The 20,580-nt window shown below is 31.4% G+C and overlaps 1 protein-coding gene across 1 annotated transcript; it reads left to right on the top strand.

The window, feature by feature from the left end:
- Positions 1–408: 408 nt before the first annotated feature.
- On the top strand, positions 409–20,189 carry LOC132734115 (chromosome-associated kinesin KIF4A-like; the record flags this gene model as incomplete). Its single annotated transcript, XM_060720834.1, has 19 exons — positions 409–459; positions 1,235–1,318; positions 2,052–2,114; positions 2,783–2,857; positions 3,724–3,803; positions 4,308–4,427; positions 5,519–5,613; positions 6,154–6,196; positions 6,610–6,706; positions 7,239–7,376; positions 7,899–8,006; positions 8,287–8,391; positions 8,750–9,004; positions 9,687–9,751; positions 11,355–11,385; positions 12,382–12,585; positions 12,914–13,018; positions 16,407–16,557; positions 17,363–20,189. Coding segments are annotated over 19 exons (1,944 nt in total), but the record flags the coding sequence as incomplete, so codon positions are not given.
- Positions 20,190–20,580: the final 391 nt, after the last annotated feature.

Raw genomic sequence — 20,580 nt, 5'->3', positions numbered from 1 at the left:
TAGATTCAAAGTATTTGTGAATAAATAAAAACTTTAAGTCTTATATAATGTTGGTATATTTACTGAACATTAATTTAAACAAAAGATTACAAAATAGGCTTTACATGTACATGTATTCATTTCATAATAATAGACATGACATGTTAACAGACAACTAATTTGTTGACACGTTATGACAGATCTGGTTAATTTGTTGGATTATTGTATGTTTATTAATTAATTACTATTATTGTTTAGTAATTAATATACTCTCAGATTCAGGCTTTTATTAAAGCAATCCCTTGATAGATTCCGAATCAGATCTGTCTGAAAATAAAACATTAATTCAGGCTTATTTAACCATTGTGTGAAAGCTGATTTGTAATACATGAAGATCTGCTGTAAAAATACTCATTTAACAAATTTCAGACAGAGCAAAGCTTTAGCTGCGATGGCGCATATCCACCAGAGTACAGAAATGTAAGTTTGTATACAGGAATATTTCATTTATCATGCCATTACTATGACAACTGCCTGATAAAGCCTGTCTGAGAACAGCAACCTTTCTCAGTCAGTGACTTGAGAACACTATGTTCCTACGCCAGATCAGCACTGATGATGTTTATTGTTGGTATTGTTTAATTGACTTTGCTGAATATTTATGATAATACACAGTAAATAAATTGTTAAAGCAAATTGTACCAAAAATTGTGTTGTGTTATAAAATTATTGGTAAAAACCCTCGGACTACTTTTTTGGCGTATAACCCTCTTGTGGTTACTGTACTTTCAGAAATTAGCGCCCTGAATTAAAAAAAAAGATGCAAAATCATAATAGAGGCATGATAAAAAGAATAACAGGTTACTGTCTTTTGTGAAAGGGATTTCTCAGACTCGGCTAGATATGGTCCGGAAGGGGCTCGGCAAGCCTCGTCCCTTCCAGGACCATATCTAACCTCGTCTGAGAAACCCTTTCTCAAAAGACAGTAACCTGTTATTCTCTATTTATGCATTCTTAAAATGAAAAAAGTTGTCCTTTTAAAATATAAAAAAGTATATACAAGAATTTAACATACTGCAGCTAAGCTTCTATAACGTGAAATTTTCATTCATGTTGTATGACAGTGGTTTTTTTGTTGTAGATTCAGAAAATATATTGAAATTATTTTAATTTATGAGGTTCCCAAGAAATATAGCCACAATGCAATTTCCAAACATGTTACATTTGAGTGACTATAGCATTTTATTTTTTTCAGAGCCAGATATACAAGGAGAGGGTTGAGCCACTGGTACAAAGAGCCATGGAAGGTTATAATGTCACAGTGCTTGCTTTTGGAGCTGTAAGTTTCTATATATTTATTTCAGTCAAAAATTCATCCATATTGTATAGAAGATAATAAATACAATATGTCCTTGATCAGGATTTGCAAAATTTTTGATAAATTTACTGTACATCTTCTAATTAATACATGTACCTTACGTAGAAAATTGGTCCCATTAAAATCCTATCTTTTACCTTTACTTTGAGAGGTCTCCATGGCCTAGTGGATACAGTGGCTGATTAGGAAATTGCTGGCAAATAGCAACCGTGGTTAGAATCCTATTAAGACTTTAAAAATTCTTTCATGTAAGAAAAACTATCCAACTAGCTTAAAGCTGTCAGTGGTTCTACTTAGGTGCCGGTTTTGTGTCTGAAATAATGCATTCTCTTCCCTCACCAGAACAGCTTTGTAAGACACTATATAACCTCGAAAGTGTTGGTGTGTCTTAAATCCTAACCAAAATAAAATTTACTTAGATTGATGAGTAATGCAAAATTTCTATTTTTCCCCAGATTCAACAAAGACCACTGTATTTATCAAGACCTGCTAACCTTAAGAAATGTTTAACTTAATGCAGCATTTAAAATATTGATTTATCCACTTTTAAATCCTTAAAATTAGAAATTACTTCCTGTTAGGAGTGATTGTTTTCTTGTCACTGAAATAGGAAGATTAAGTAAGCTTTGTTATTTCTTGGTTTATGTGTTTGAAGAAGGATATGATTGGGTTGTTTTTTCTTTTCATTTAACAGGCAGGATCCGGTAAAAGCATGTTGATGACCGGCACAGACGATGACCCAGGCATGATACCATCTGTAAGTCTTAAAATTTTCTATTAAATTTATTGGGATGTCTTTCCTATTTTGAAATGCTAAGATATAGAAGAAGATTTGTTTTAGTCATTGCTGTGTGTATGGATTGATTTTTTGTTATAGAAAAATGTGTCAAAATCATAACCATTGATTGATCTGTCTAAGTTGATCACTTTAGTACCTCTGTTGATGAGTGGTTTCAGTCATCAAATTTAGCACTTGACTGGTGGCCCACGGCCAGTGAAAATTAGTTTGGGCCAGTTTAAACTTTAAGAAAATTTAGTTAAATATATAGTAGAATAAAATCAAAACTAGAATTCAGGCCAGTAAATTCAAAATCTTGAAATTAAATGACTGTGGTTTAGGTGGCAAACTGTGAATCACTGCCAGGTTGTCACTGAATGTTCAAGTCTTATCACAGATTTTGGGAATTGTGTGAAGAAGCTATTTTGCGAGTTTATTGAAAGTCGGTGATTCTGCTCAGGTGTTCATATATGCCTGAAATAATGCAAGGAGAGGCCACCATTAGGTCTTCCTCCAACAAATAAAGCTGGATCATTTTATCCCGATTCTTTTTGTGAACATAGAGCCTTATCATATACTATACCCTATGACATATTTTCATTGTAAATTAATAATATGATATAATCTTGTTTTTATATTTTATATAGGCAAACAGAAGTGTTTTTGAGATTGCCAGCAAACAGGGTGGGAAGGATTTCATGATAAGTGTTTCTTATGTGGAGGTAATATGCTTGTTCTATTTTCCTATTACCGTAAGCCTTACCCGGCTGGCTATCTTAAAATTTTAATTTTGATATCCCCAAAATTAATGAATAGCTAAAAACATTAAGCTGTCCAAGTCCTCTTCAGAAGTACAGCAGGTTAAGGGTTTAAATTCTTAGGGTTTGTGTTCTGTAGATGATCTGCAAATATGCAAGTAAGTTGTTGCAAAATTCCGGCACTATTTTTATGCCGGCACTTAATGAGGAAGCATGTAGATTTGACTTGTCTGTCCATCCCATTGTTCTGTTGTTACTTTGTCCATCTCGGCCATCTGTAAACAGACTAAACTGTTGAATATGTGGGCATCTGTGTTGTTTCAAGTTATTATTAGAAACACAAATGTACAAGTAATTTGCATGATGTTATGACCTCTGCTTATTTTACTTTTGATCAAAAATCATTTGAAAGAACAGGATAAAATGTCTGTTTGTGAACATGTTTTCCAATTTTGCTGTAAGAACATTTCTAAAATGCTGTTTTGTGAACATTTACACAATTTATTTTAATTAAATAACAATGTAAATCATAATGTAAATCTGTTATTCGCTTTACATGCAAAAATCTAGCAATGTTCAAAAACATCATTCTGAGTACATTTTGATATCTGTCTGTGCCATTTTACTGATAAAAATATTGTTATGTGAAACATATAAATGTTAAAGATAGATGTAAATTATCAATTCATTGCTCTATAAACATTATTGTTATCTTGATACATGTATATGAACATAAAGAATGATTCTGTAGAACTTGTAACTTGTTTAAATACTAGTACACCAAAAATTTATCATTGTTCTGTGATGATTTTGGTGATGTTAATTTACAGATTGTAGATGAGAAAATGACAGATTTGTTGAATCCTCACACTAACACTATGAACATCAGACAGCACCCAACAAAAGGAATGTACGTTCATACAAGATTATCATTACCTTTATTACATCAGGTTTGAGTCCTCCCATTTAGCTTTATAGGGACAGCATCAAATATAATGCAGGGGTCACTGGGTCAATCCTTTGATGAGGCGAAATTTCTCTGGGACAATTTATCACAGGCATTAATTGAGTTTTATGATCAAATGAGTTGAAATGACTCTTCAAACTTGCTAAAAATTAGTTATAGGTGTCTACTAAAGAAATTGGTAATAATTGGTTAGTTCACCAGGAAAGCAAGTTAGCTTGACCAACCACAGAGTTACCACAAAATATTAAAATTTGCATAAGAATTAACCAAACAGGCAAACAAACATCAGGGCTTGTTTTTCTGTAGCGTGATTTTGTCAGACTTGAAATTTATTAACTTTTTAGTAAGATTTTTTTTTTAATAAACTTATCATCTATAGTGTTGTGTTAAAAAAAGATCTTACATTATGTTTGTTATCATTGTAATTACTTTATATTTACGGTACAGTTTTGTGGATGGACTGTCCGAGATTATTGTGAAGAGTGCTGATGAGATTGCGCAATATTTTGAGCAGGGAACCAGGGCCAGGAAAATGGGAGCCACTGACATGAGGTCACATAGACCCAGGTAGCTATTAATGGTGGCATATTTTTTTGTAACTTTACTGCAAGAGAACATTCATTTAATAAAACAGGTCCTTTATCATTTTGCATCACTTTATGATGAAACTGACGTTTATAGGTCAGCCATTTTGAATTAAGATTTTCAATGGAATTTTTTTCCAGCAATAGAATAGCAAGTTCCTCTTTATAGATACTCAACTTTATAAAAAAACCTCACAAAGTTACATTTTTTTTTTTTTTTTTTTTAGAATACTAAGAGGATATTTTTTCGTTTGAGTGAAATATGGAATATATTTTCACGAAACATGATAAAATGCCACATATTTTCACTCGCCGGGACGGCGAGTGAAAATATGTGGCATTTTATCATGTTTCGTGAAATAAATACCATATTTCACGAAAAACGAAAAAAATATCCTTTTTATTTAATTTCATTATCAAAGAAAAATGGTTACGAGCCCTATTGCTTGCTACACGACTGCAATTGTACAGCGCGCAGCAATATATTATTGCGTCTTGCTTTGCACGCGATATTTGGCGCTTCATTGTGACGTCATGTAAACAACTGTTTAAACGTCTGTAGAGCGTTAATTACTGAATAAAAGATATTGGTGTTCGAATTTATTTTCTTAGTTAGACCCTTTTCTATCATTCTAGATACTTTTCAAAGCAAATTTCAACAAAAATTTGTTTTGTATTTATCAGATTTTTCAAACAAAATGGTGAAGAAGTCCCTCAAAATAAATATGAGTTTTGACTCCGCCCACTTTCATATTTATATTTCATATTTATTTTTAAAAAATATGAAATATATTTGACTGATATAGCACCATATTTCACGGGTAAAATTAAATAAAGCTTGACATTAAAAGAAAAGTCAAATTAGCTTTAATAGTAAATTGCCTACACCAATTATTAAGCTTATATAATTTTATTTCATAAAAGTTGTTTAATGAGAAGGTGTCTTTGTATAAAAACAAAATAGATTTATTTTTTGGAGATGCAGATTCTAGTACAGATGTGATTTAATCATTTGAAACTATTTTGTGATATTTAATACTGGCTTTTCTTTAGTTATCAGCATATGTATTACAGGGCTAATGCAGTGTTTACTGTAATAATTGAGCAGAGAGAGAAGCAGTCCAGTAAAGTTGGTGTACGATCAGTGTTACACATGGTTGACTGTGCAGGTAACTATTTTTTACTTGTTTTTATTTCAACTGATACAAGGGTGTTAAGAGGAACTGCATGTCAAACAACTAATCAGTTTCACTGATGTTATTAAAGATTTTACCAGTTCCGGTACTAAAATACCTTCATCAGGAATATTTCAATGTATATAAGGTCATACTAATATGTTTATGCCGTGATGCAACTTTCCAGGTTATGTAAAATGATATATACTATCATATGCCCTGTAGGTGTGTCCCATCAGGGTCAGGCCAGTACCTGGTGACTCAAGATAGCTAACTTCCTGGCATGTAAGGATATCAATATCTCTCTGTCAGAAATACACCTGCAACAATGAATGGTTATGATGTATTCAAAAGAAGTGTGCATTTTAGTATAACTACTTTGAGTGTTGCATTAAACAAAATGCATGTTTACCATAGCCCAGTACATTGTTATAGAACTTGTTTAATTGAAAAATATTTGTGCATACACTGGAATATTTGTGTTGCTTTTGGTTTGTGTTAATTCAAATGTTACCCTGTAAACTTTTATTTCAGGAAACAATGCCAGCGGTCTGTCTGATCCAGAAGTGCTAGCAGGGTAGGTTTATTTCTATTATTTAATCCAATACAATTAAAGGAGTACAAACTATACAAATTATTTCCTCAAGTTAAAAGACATATCATTGGGCTTCTAGAATCTATTTATTTGAGTGCGTTACATACAGATAAAATCACCCTCGTTCAGATATCTATCTTCTCCTGAATGAAGGGAAGCAAAGTTGAGTTCTTCCTGAAAGAGATTAACATTGCCTTTGATAGGTCTCAAACCCAAAAATTGGGATGCATTTCATACCTCAAGATTACTTCTCATAATTTCTGTTCACAAAATGTTGTAATTAAATTGTCAAATAAATAAATATGGCAGTGGATGTGAGCAATGGGGCAATTTTTTTTTCTCACATACATATATTAAGGATTTCATGAGGTTAATGCAAAATGGATTTATTACAGAGTTCAGGGGTTACAGAATGTGTTGATGGCTCTAGGAGGCCCAAGAAAGGGGAGTGGGGTTCCCTACAGGGATTCTAAGATTACAAGATATCTTCAGGTAACATTTAGATATTGATTGATATCGTCTTCATATTTGTCTTAATTTTCTATACATATATAAAGTAAGGTGAGTGCAGGAGAAAATAGTGATATGAGTTCTTAAGCATATATCTTAGAGTGATATGTACATTTTAATAACATACCATGTTTAAGAATACCTTTTTTACATTATATTGATACTTTTCTCTGATTAATTTTTGAACTTACAATAAATTAAAAGATTGGGAGGGGAGAACAACACATCAAAACACCAGGTCAGTTTCTATATTTATTTAAACTACCGGTTTCGGGTACTATATACCCTTCATCAGGTTATTTTTGAACTTATCATGAGTAAAGTAGGTAGAAAATATTTATGTGCAATATATACAAGTTCAGCTTTTCGTAACATAGTATCAATTTAACTGAAAATGAAACAGAAGGAGGGTATACAACTCTTTTACTTAAAATACACTACTTTGAGTTAACCATTTAACATTGGAAAGCAGGTCAATTTATGTTTACCATGGAGGTATTATTATATATTTTAGGAGTCACTTGGAGGAAATGCCATCAGTCTGTTGTTTGCCCTGGTATCTCCTCTAGATAAATCAGGCCAGGAAAACACGAACACTATGCAAGTTGCTCAGTTTGCAAAGAATGTGAAAAACAGGGTCAAGTTAAACTTGGTAAGTTCCTAGGTTTAAACTCTTTTCCCCAAAGAAATTGATGTATAATAAAAATCCACTGCCACTATTTACATGTAGTAGTACCACTAACAAACATCCACGCTTTTCATTTATCTAGATAGTCCAAAATTTCCATATTCTGTAAAGTCATTATTATTTGTGAGGAACTAATTTTGTGGTTTTCATGGACAGGTCAGTCTTCCAATTTAAGATTCAATAAAATTTCATTTTCGTCTTGTGTAAGATTATTTTGCATCACTTTTATATTTTGCCTTCTGGAAAAATAAACAGTCCACAAATCTAAGAACTCATGAAAATGTTCTATTTGACAAAACCACGTAATTTCATGCCCACAAAATTAAGTATTTTAACAGTAGTTAATTATTATCTTAGAAACCATGTTTGATTCAGTTAGTAGTGAATTTACCAATTTGACTATCTTTTATAATGAATATAATATAAATATTGCTTTTATTCATTTTTTGTTTATTATGCATATACTGTATTAACTATACACTTAAGGACGAAACTAATGAAGTGATTGCTGACCTGAGGGAAGAGATTGGTAAACTGCGGGACAAAATTGCTTCCACATCAGAACCTAGCAAGGAAGATGTTCTTAAAATGGAGGTCAGTTTAGTGTACGGTGGATATGGAAAAATATCCTTTCATGGTTACTCCACATGCAAAATTAATATGATTAAGATCTCTTTTTATTTTAAGATTGGAAAATTAAACTAAATGTTTTTGCTGTGATTCCTGAAACTTCAGTAAATTTCTTGAAACTTGGAAAAACGATATCTAAAATTTTTTTTTTTTTTAAATAGATTTATATTTTGATTGGGCATGTGATTTTACAGCCATAAACATGTACATATTTAAAATACTATATTGTTGACTGTTTGTATAGGACCTGGTGAAGGACTTGCAAATTGCCAAGAAGCAGACCTGGGATGAGAAACAGAGAGCTTCGGGCAGATTTGAGGAGGAGCGGAAAGTGAACCTGGCAAACAAGGTATTTTTAGATTTATAATGATATTTTTATGCTAGGAATATACTCACTTGGGTGATGTCCATGTCCACATCAACATCATGCTTTTGATAAGGTCTTTTAAATTATATCATCCCACTTTGGTAAAGATTTTCATTGTATCACTCAGCCCCACTTTGGTTTTTAATTATATCACAAAACAGTGTTGCTATGAACAAATACAATTGTTAAAATCGGGTATATCAATTTGAACAATGTAAGGGTATAAATTCATAGTAATAAAGATTATTAAATTCAGGGTATATTAAATTGTATATTAAATTGTAATATTCAGGGTTAATTAAATTGTTAAATTCAGGTTATATTAAATTGTTAAATTCAGGGTATATTAGAGTGGGTGTCTGACAACATGAAGAAGGGAAGTAAAGAGCTGCAAGAGAAAGTACAGATGTTACAGAAAGAGAAAGATCAAATAATGGCAGCGTACAAGGAGAAACGAGCCATCGTGGACGAACTTAAAGCTGAATTACAAAATAAGATTGCACAGTACTCAAAATTTGCTGAAAAAGGTGAGAAGTTTTTGATTGGTTATGGGGTTGATACATTTGTTGAAAGGGATAAAGATATTACAATATATGTTTAGAAAATAGAAAGCCAATGGTTTTTCACTTAAAGCAACAGCATTGAAATTTGAGTTAATTGAGGTGTTTTATCACATACCTAAGCTTTGTAACACCGACATGTCCCGAATAAACATATATTTTGATGTAACATCAATTTTTTTAAAAAGTGTAAAAATATATGGTAAAAAAGTGATCCCTCGGAAGCATTAGAATCAGCAAAATTTCATGAAAATTGCAGACTGTTTGATTGAGTCTGTACATGAGGGATAATGAAAAAGGCAATATTTCTCATGCCCCCTAGCACTGGCTTGAGTTGTACTTAATCTTGAACACTTAATGTGCTGGAATCAATGATCCTGAAGGACCAGAATAATAACACTGAAGTGAAGTCATGCTAGATGTGAACCTCTGCATGAATAATAAAGATTATTTTTGACTGTTAACTGTTTTAATTATGATAAGTATATGATAAATAGAATATGATTTACATTTACCTATACTACTTTATTTACTGAACTTGTTGCATGAAATAAGATAATGCACACCAGATTTTTGTATGCGTTTACATAGTAATTTGTAACTTTCTCAGTCGAGAAAATGAATCGATCTGATAAAAAAGTGGATAAAAAGACACGTAAGTATAAGGCTGCACAAAACGTACAAATATTGTTACATATCACTTTATCTTATTTATAGAGGATATTTCTGTGTGAGATTGAAACATATCTCACAGAAGTAACACCACATGAGAGGCAAAGCAAGTGAAACTATATAGTTGAAAACTTAAAGCTCTAAGCTTAATAGTGTATGACTACACTATGATCTACCTTAAGACTTGTAAAGTGAAATGATCATGACTGATGATGAATTTTAAGTCATTATAATTGAGCCACGTCACGACAAAACCAACATAGTGAGTTTGCGACCAGCATGGATCCAGACCAGCCTGCACCTCCTCGCAGTCTGATCAGGATTCATGCTGTTTGCTATCAGTTTCTCTACTTGTTATAGGGTTTGTAAGCGAACAGCATGGCTTCTGATCAGACTGTGTGGAGGGGCAGGCTGGTCTGGATCCATGCTGGTCGTAAACCCATTATGTTGGTTTTGTCATGACGCGGTTCATATCATCATCATCTTCAGTAATTGCCTCACTCTTCAAAGAGCATACTTGCGATGAAATATATCTGTGTAGTGTGTCATACAGGCTAACCATTGTATTCATTGGCTCCAATGTAATTACAGGTGCATTAATGGCCGTGAATAAATAATAAAAAAAACAAGCTATATTTCACATGAATACTGTTCACTGTACCTGTTAAATGTTGTTATTGTATTTTATGTACATGTATATATTGTAGTGATATTGTTAATCTTATAGATCAAATATATGTATTGTTTCTTTAAGCTTTTTCTGATATAAAAAGAAGATATTTATTCATCAAGATTTTTTTTGTCAGCTGCTAAATATAATAGACTAGCCATATTGTTAATGAATATTGTGTGGAAATTTTTTAAAAAACCATCTTGCCATATATCTTATGATTATTATGTTCTGTATTTTCATGTGCTGTGGACTGACATCAGTTTCGGCTTTATTTAATTTTGGAAACAATTTATTTAATTGGAAACAAAAACTTTACCAATTGTTAAAGTACCTACTTTTATCATTATTGTAAATTCAAAACATCTCATGAATTCAGGTAAAGCATTGAGGCAGAGAATAAAGCTCTTGTAACTGCTATACATAACTGAAGGAGCAACTCCGAGTAGAAAAACTGAGAAACTGAAAACCCTAAACAGCAATGTTGAAGTTCAAGAAAGACAACAGCTGAAAAAGAGAGGGTAGGACAGATTAAGCTCCTCCTTTTGAACATTAAGCTCCTCCTTTCAAAATTTAAGACCTCCTTCAAGATGATGCACCTCCTACTTTCAAGATTAAGCTCCTTTCAAGATTTAGCTCCTCCTACTTCAAGATCAATCTCCTCCTTTCAAAATTTAGCTCTTCCTACTTTCTGTGTTCGAATTTAATGTAAGTATTTAGAAAAGAAGGTTCATGTATAATGATTTAATAGGAATTATGTAATTGTACAAAATTGAATACAACTTTAATTTGTAACTTTTCATTATCTTTTTTTGACATTTAAAGAAATTGATTGGATGTTTCAGGAAATTTTATGTTGAAAAATTGTAAGTAAAAATTTCTAGGGTCTATTAAAAAGCATTATTGGGTAATAGCATTGTAATTTTAAGCACATGTTATATATTTTACTGTTAGTTTAATGGATAAATAATAAAAAAAAAATTGTTGAAAATATCAACATTTATATTTTTAGGGAGCAAAAGGCACAGATGGCTTCAATGAAGGGAAGTGCAGAACTGCGTGCAGAAAGTTGAGGTAGGATTTTTATCTTCAGCATAAATAAGTCCATGTTAAGACATTAGTAAAGTGAGGAAAATGGGAAAAATGATATGAATCATAGAATTTTTCATAATTCAATATATCTTGCACAGATGTAATTTGAAATTGTCATAGTGTGACTTTCCAAGGGACTTTTAAGAATGTGCTCACATATGACAGGGATTCTCCTAATACAGTCTGAAAGTGAGATAATAAAGTTTTCAAACAATGTGATAAATCTTTTTGACTGTATGAAGGAGATATAAAAAATGCAATTCAACATACTTTAAGTGTTTGATGCAAATAAATAAATATGTCTGTAAAACATGTATATTTGCATGTACATTGTACATATAATCTTAAAATTAATTATATTTTTACATGTATTTTTTTATTATATTAAAGCATTAAAAACACAAATAAAGTAGCTGTGTTAAAATCCTTACACTTAACTTCAGTACTCTTTACAAATTTTGGCTACAAGTAGCTTGTTGAAAATAGTTTTCTTTATGTATACTGACACTCGTTTTCCTTATCTAAGTAAAAATAAGGGGGGAGAATTGGGGAATGAAGTACTGAAAATAATATTATAGAAAGAAATGACAATTTTAGAATCTGCATTGCATTGTAATCCTATCTTTGACTTCTATACTCTCCAAAATTTTGTTTTTGATGAAGCATTAAGTTGCATATGTGTGTTTCAGTAGCGATCACACTTAATTACTTACCATTTCACATAGCACCTTTATATCTTAGATATTTGATGTGTTCTGTTTCTTGATGAACCTCTGTCCCTTATTTGTAGAGGTATCTGGTAGATAAAGTCAAGGTCAATGAGGTTAAAAATAGATTTTTTCCAATATTTTCTTTTAAATTTAACAAATATGTGCATTAGGAATTATCCATCAATATAATGGATAATCTTGTTTGAAAATGAAATGCTAAACAAACCTTTTGGATATAAACCATAGTATATGCTTACTCTGTTTACAGCTTGAAGAAAGGAAGAAACTTGAAGAATCCAACAAGTCGCTGGTGGCCGAGGAGTTAGAACGTACCAGACTGGACATTGACGCGGAGAAAGCTGAGATTCAGATGCGTGCAGCCGAGGGGAAGAAATATTCCACCAAGGAGGGTGAGGAACTTGAGATTAAAGTGGCGGAAATGAAAGCGGAGAAGTCAGTCGTCACACTACAGGTACATGACCTCTTATTCTCCACCAAGCATCTACAAAAACGCAAAAGTACATAGTCAGAAATATAAAAACTTGGTATTAAGAAAAGCCCCAATTTATTTCCATTAGCCTAGTCCAGCAAAAAAACACCCAAAAAATTAGAGAAAACAAAAGCTTTAATTTCAAACATTGGTTTTTTTATCCTTTTCTGCAAAAGAAACATGATTTTAATGCTCTAAAAGCCTTAACCGTAAAAATATCAATAAGTATATTGTCAAAATGAAAAGAAATGTTCTGACCACCACATAGTTCTAGACTGTTCTAACCTGGTATTTTCCTACATTTCTACAGTTGCAGTGTATACAACAAGAGAAGGCAAGACTGGCTAAAGAATTAGAGGAGATACATAGACTACACAAAGACGAGATGGAACTACAACAACTTCAACATTATCAGGTTTGTTAGCCAAATATAAATGTCTGTATATTCACTATAACCCATGGAATTCCTTATATGCAATGTAATTCATTATAACCCATAGAATTCCTTACAACTCAAAGGATTCCTTATAACTCATGGGATTCCTTATCACCCATAGAATTCCTCATAACTCCTGGAATTCCTTATAACCCATGAATTTCCATATAACCCACAGAATTTCTTATAGACCATGGAATTTCTTATGACCCATGAAATTCTTATAGCCCATGGAATTCTTATAGCCCATGGAATTTCTTATAACCTGTGAAATTTGTTATAGCCCATGGAATTTCTTATAACCCACATAATTTCTTATAACCCATGGAATTCTTTAACATCATGGAATTTCTTGTGACCCATGGAATTCCTTATAATCCATTGAATTCCATATAACCCATGGAATTTTTTATAACCCATGCAATTTTCTCTGATTTGCTCTTAAATGGGGTTTCTACCTGACACATAAATTGTTTGCTACAATTAATCCAAAATTGTTGTCCTACTAGATTTTCATAATAGACTTGGCTGGCTTTGAAGCTGACACTGTCTATTATTAATAAATAGGGTTTATTTTCTCAGTTTGCATGGAAATACTATTATCCTGGAGGAAAGTCTATATGGCTAACATTAACAACTTAAAGTGAATTGTTCTATAATGGAAGGTCTGTAATACAAGATTGTATTCAGTATTAGACAACAAACCACAAAAGAATTATATATGGATGTTAACTTTATTTGTTTGCAAGTGTGATATACATGATTCATTATTGCATTTTATATAGCAGTTATCAAAATTTTGTAGAATAAAATAATTCATACTAAATCATTTAGAACTTCATCAGATTTGTAAAAATATCTTTGAGAAACTTTATATATAGTTTATATATAAATAGAAAAAAATGAGTTCAGATGTGTATGAACAAGCGGTCTTAATCAATATGTTGGAAATGTAATGAAAGGCATAATGGGTCTGACATTATATAACTTCCCATATGAAGCCTTCATGGGACACAGCCTGAATCCGAAAAAAAAAAGGTTTGGTAATATTAAAAATTTGGGACGACATCACTTTTTTTTTCTTTCCTTTTTTCTTTGTTTTGTGAATCTTGTCAAGAATTGTGTTTTGTAAACACCGGTGTAAATGGAAAAACTAAATCACGAGCTGTCTAAATCAGAACTTAAGACTGTTAAGAAGTGAAAGATAAGCTCAAAATAGCTTATATGAGTTATGCTTTCTTCGTATAATTTTGTGTAATTTTCTGGGAAAAAACTACAACAAAAAATAACCAATAAACAAACAGTATATTTTTGTCATTTTTTTTTTTTGTTTTTTTTTTGTTCTTTTTTTGATAGTTACTTTTTTTACATGATATTTAACTGGTATTATGTATGTCATTTTTATGGCTTACAGCCATGTAGTTGTCAGATAAATCTTTACGGCAACATATCAACTATTTCTAAACATTAGCGTCACAAAATAGTTCTCTTCAAATGTTTTAAAGTGTACTGTTTAATCTAAATTTTGTAAAAAGAACGGAGAAATCGAAATAGAAAATCGCGCAAGGAAATGAATCTGTGTTAATAGCAAATGTCACTGTTCCTAGTCTTGGAAAAGAATGTGAAATGTAGTGGACTTAATATTACCATAATTACAGAAAAGTTACTTCAGTCATAGTTAAAACTGAGCCATTCATTGCAGGCGGTGAAGTTGTTCATCTGATATGTTATGGGGAAAAAAAACCATTTAATATAGCCTCCGACAAACAAGTAAAAGACTTATTGAAAATTATAAAGAAAACTTATTGAATTTGAAATCTGGTAGTGAAAAAAGTCAAGAAGTTTAAAACTAATTGCTTGAAAAATTATCTGGAGGTCTGCCGTAAGCCATTATGGCCCTTTAGGCCTTTGATTTTCTGTTTTTCTGGCCAAATCTTAATTTCTGCAGCAATTCCTCGTAGAACATCTTGGTACATGTACATGACTGTATGGTAAAAGATTTATGAAATAAATTACTTTGCATGATTATATATTTCATTTAAAAAAAAACAGTATTATGTAAAGCAAAAACCAAACAAACACTTTAAGGCTCATGTGCAAAACTTATTTTAAAACGGGCACGTAAATAGTGTTATTGAAAATAAAAGAATAACGTAAATTCTTATATAAAATAACAGCAGTCAAGATGAGGTCTTTGCAGTTTGTGTGTGCGTGTGGTAGATAGATATTTCATTTAGAAAAACCGTTTTATTTTGTTTTCCTTTTGAAAAAAGGAAGATATTTTTTTACAAGGAAATGTTGTTTTTTTCTTCTTAATTCAGCCATTTGGTATTTTTCACCTCGCAATAATTGCATTTTTGTTGTTGATAGCAATGTTATCTTTTATTTTTTTAAATGGGAATGTCAGTTTTTACCACATAAAACTTTATTAAGACAGTAAAGAGCACAAAATCAGCTGGTTTGTAGAATGATTGTTTTACCTGTCTATTGTTCGAGACTGAAATAAGGCCAGGAAGGTCACCAGCCCACCTGGTGTCTAAATTAAACAATAAGGGTATAAGGTTTCTCTTGCTTGACGTCTGACTTATCAAAAAACTTACATCAATGTAATGAAATTTTTTAGCTCAACTATTTATAGAATATTGAGAGCGACACACTTTGATTTAAGGAACTCCACTAAAACATAAAATTTGAAGATCATACACATATGATGTAAAGCACTTATAATGCAAAAATTGCAAAGGGTAACAAAAAAATATACTCAGAATTAAATCGAAATCGATTTTTATGCGATTCTTAGCCAGATCTTAGTAGTTTTTGGCCATTTTTGATGATAAAAAAGGCTATTCTGGAAAAACAGGGTGAGGGAATGAGCTGAAAATTTGCACACAAGTTATTAGATAAAACCACAATCAATTTGTACACAAATCTTGGAAAAAATATTTTCCATCCCTTCAAGTCAAAAAACCTCACGGGAGCCCTTAAAGTTTTAACATGCAAGTTGGTATCTCCAAAACTACTAAAAGGAATGAATTGAAACTTCACAAACTTATTTTAGAGCATAATAGGTGGTTACTTTCTAAAACCCATAACATTAACATGGATTTTGACAAAATTATGGCGCTTTTATGATTTTAGAAAATTCTACATTTTCAAGGCTTTTGTTTTACTATCAAACACTGAGAATAGTCAAGCATGCTATCTTAATGAAAGCTCTTTGTTATCATAACATATTGTCTCACAAACTTAACATTGCAAAATAATATTGTAAAATATTGTTATTGCTTTGTTGCCCATATAAAAATTGGAAAATAGGACGTTGATGTTTTGTACTTATAATCCACATGTATTTTAATTCTATTTTTAGACATTCAGGAATTATCGTGAAATGTTTGAGGAGCAGAAGGTGGCTATAGAACAACGTTACCGCCACTTGCTTGACGATTCTATTCAGGACGCAGTCTTCCTGTCCGCACGCAACAACGAACTTGTCCTTGAAAATCAGGAGCTCAGACTACGTATGATATGTTACTATAAATAGATTGTCCTTGTTCTAACTTAAATCCTTTCTTTCTTAGCTTAAAGAGATTGTTATATCCTGTATGTCTCAGATGTTTTGGGATCTACAAATTGAATATAAGAGTGATCAGTTATAGTTGATGGAAATTATCTATCATTTGAAATTAGGTTTTTTACTTTTTAGTGCAAAATTTGGTAAAACAGCAGCAGCTGCTATGACATCATTGTGGAATACCCGTCTGCTTTCCCTTGCAATCAGATCACTGGCTGATCAATTTTCTGTATGGCAAAAAGTGGAAATGTTAATGTTTCTCCTTTCCTTAAGTTCCCAAAATTTCAAGAATGAAAATATTTTTTCCTACTGAAATAACAATATGGTACAAATTTGGTTTGAATGATTAAGATCTCAGTATATCTAATACTCAGTTGTCTACATATATAATAATAGATGTGGACCTGTTACTGTCACCATTAATATCAGAAAATGTTAGAGCTCAATTTACTTAAAATTTTAAATATAGCTTGTAAAAAAGAAGAAAATTAGCAAAAAATAAAGAATAAAAAAATACATTAGATGTACCTATATACCTGAATACCCAACCCTATCTTGCATGGGTAGGGAAGGGGAAACATTAATATTTTCATTTTTACAGTGGCCTGTGTCCAATCTTAGTCATTACAATGCCATAAAATTGAATTAGGGGAACCAGTCTTATAGTATAAACTAGTATGCTGAGTAATGCAAAGATTATTTTTCTGAAAAATTGCATTTTTTTAAAAGAAGAAATCTTTCCTTTTTTTCAGAGCTCAATGAAATGAAGGACGTTGTCACAAAATTGGGTGGAAGGTTGCCGAGTTCCGTGGAAAATCCACTCTAAACGCCGACCATGATAAAAGCATTTGGACAATCACTGTTAATACTTGTGATCAAAATCGATAAAACCAAAGAAATACTGGTAAAAGACTTAAATGTAATCAAAAACTGCAAAACCAAAGAAAAACAAACCTGTAATATGTTATCAAAAATCAACAAAATTGAAGGAAAAAAGACATTCTATTTATGCAAGACCCTACCCACCATCCCCACAAATGCCCCTCCCCTAATGTTTAATGTTTCAATTCAAACAAGTTTGATTATACAAATTTTTATATCATTTGAATCATCAATGAATTAAAATCAGTTTGACTGTATTACTGAAAGCAACCAGGAAAAATTTTGTAAATATTCCATGTGGGGTGGAGTTAAGAACATTATTTTGCAATTTTTTTATTTATTGGATGAAAATTAGAGAAAAGATGCTGGACATTCCTTTGAATGCTGGACATTCCATTATATATTTTTGTATATGTTTCTTTTTTTTTTCTAAATCTTTTGAGATTTATTATTTTATTGTGTTGTTGTATTTACTATGCATTTATTTAGTTTTCTACAGCATTTACATGTACATGTATATTTGAACTGATTATTCATATCCTTGCCACAATATTTCCCTTTGAAATTATTTTGAATTAAATTAATGATTGTGTTAAGACCTTCAGATTGTTGATAACTTTTACAGTTTACTGAATAATGAAGATATACTGTCAAAAAACTATTCAATGGCACTTTAAAGGGACTCCATTGAGATTTTTTGACATAGCAGGGTTGGAAATATCTTTTTTAGATTAATGTACCATTTAATAAAGATCCAGTTCAATAATAACCTGTGTGCAAAATTTCTGATCATTCGCTCACTTTGATCAAGTTTTTATATTGTGCAAAATGACAAAAGAAAGAAAATGATTAAAAAGTGATTACTAGTAAACATAAATTTTATAACTTGTATCAGATTCACAAAAATCTGAGTGTACTTGTTCATTATCTTTTGCATATTTTTCTATTTTATTGATGTATGCAAGAAATTCAATTTTTTTTTTATTTTAGAATTTTGTACAATAGTGGAGTCCTTTTAAGATAAAAAAAATTAAGAACAGGAGAACCCTTTGATTATTGACATCAGTTTCAAGTTCGCCAAGCCTGTTTTGAATGTATTCGTCTGCTGGCAAATTTTAATATTGTGATATCAAAATCCCTTTGACTTCTTATGGACTGTCCAAAACTCAAATCAGGGCAAGTCCATTACACAATTTCAGGAGGATAAGTGTTTAGAACATAAACAGATTTTTTTCTATCTCAAATTAGTCATTGAAATAATTGTGAATGCTATATATTATATTATCTGCTGCAAATACGTCTGTGATAATGAATGCAATGAATTTTTCAAACATATATTTTGTTCCGTCCAAACATTGTGCATTGTTAAAATGATATACATGTATGTATACATTTGAAGAGTTTGCTGTTTTTCAGATTCTATATTGTGAAAATTTTATTATTGTCAGTGTGTTTTTATACTTTCGTTAATGAAAATTTTCAGATTGTTACATTATACTTTTCCAAGGGCCTCAGTGGAGGTCCTTTAAGATGTTACTTCATAACATTTAAGAGAAATGGTATTATGAATTTTTTTTAAAGTAATAAAAAGTTATACATCAAACCCTAATTGTATAGGAATTACGAGAGGGCAATTTTTAAAAGTGAGACTAAAAAAGGTGTTGGAGAACCACACTAAATACTGTATTCTGGTATATACCGGACAAGGCACTTGAATGTTTAAATGCTAAGATCTCAGCTTTTCATGCAGAAATGCATTTACAGATGACTAATGCATCTCCTCACACCAATTTACGATTATGAATGAAAAAAAGTAAGAATTGTTGAAATAGCGATAATTTTCTACTTGTGATCAAGATTTCTGTCAAGCGTCTACAGGTTCTGCTCCTGCTCCAACACTGTAGTGAGTTAAATCCATTTTATAAACCTAGTTTTTCATGCAAAATTTTGGTGCTGGCACCAATAATTTAAAGTGACAAAATTTAAAAATACATTTTGTATAAACAAAAAGTGTAAGGACCTTCGTTGTCATGTTAAAGACAGCAGGTGTTTTTTTAATATTTGACTTTAATGGCATATTTTGATATACATGTATTTAATGGTTGCATAAAGTCATTGTCCAAAAAATGATATTCATGTATATCTTGAGAATTTTTACTTTGTTCGAAACCTTCAAAATAAATGAGGATTTTTGATTACTGGTGATTTTCATAAAAACTGTGTTTGATATACTTTCTTCCAGCTTAATATCACCACTTCTTTAAACATCCTCCACCCTCCAATAAGAAAAGAAAACAAGAAAAAACAAAAAAACAAAGCAATATTGTGAATACTCTATGTAATATTTTCTGTTGTAATTAAACTGAGTACCATATTTATCCTTGTTTGCCTTATTTGGTCTTTCTGATCAAAGGGAAGTAAGCATGTATTACTGGAAAAACTTGAACTGAACAGATGCATACGAGGACTACAGTATTTCAATACATAGAAAATTGTAATAACTTACTTTCTTTTTAATTTTTCTGGCAGTATTTTGTAGTGAACGCCATCTTTATAATGAAGACTTACACACTGATAATTTCATATATTTAACTTTAACTTTCTTATACAAATTTCCAATTTCTAAATTTAATATGGAATTAGATATAACATAGATTGTATAACAATAACATGAACTAGAAAAATAAATGGTACACACACTGATATGAGTTGTTTTTGATATACATATATTTCTCCTCATGAGTTGTTTTAATATACATATATTTCTCCTCGCCAAGATTTGCTATTTTGGTGGAAGTGTAGTGGAAACATTTAAAGTTTGCAGCAAAGCAAACTTTAAAAAATCTCTCCTGCTAGAAAGCATAAACAAAGCATATTGTTTGAAGTGACTGAAATTAATAATTCAAAAATCAGTTACAAAAAAAAGTTTTACTCAATCTATAAAATACCCCCTTTCCCCCCCCCCCCCCCCCCCCCCCCCCCCCCCCCCCCCCCCCCCCCCCCCCCCCCCCCCCCCAAAAAAAAAATCCTTCATTGTAGCAAATTGGGCCAAAAAGTGTGCATACGACTTACTGAAATATTATACCTT

Source organism: Ruditapes philippinarum, unplaced genomic scaffold, assembly GCF_026571515.1.
Source record: "Ruditapes philippinarum isolate M1 unplaced genomic scaffold, ASM2657151v2 ctg7595_1_1_1_1, whole genome shotgun sequence".
NCBI lineage: Eukaryota > Metazoa > Mollusca > Bivalvia > Venerida > Veneridae > Ruditapes > Ruditapes philippinarum.
The sequence above is the reverse complement of the archived record's forward strand: the minus strand, read 5'-3'. Positions and strand labels throughout refer to the sequence as shown.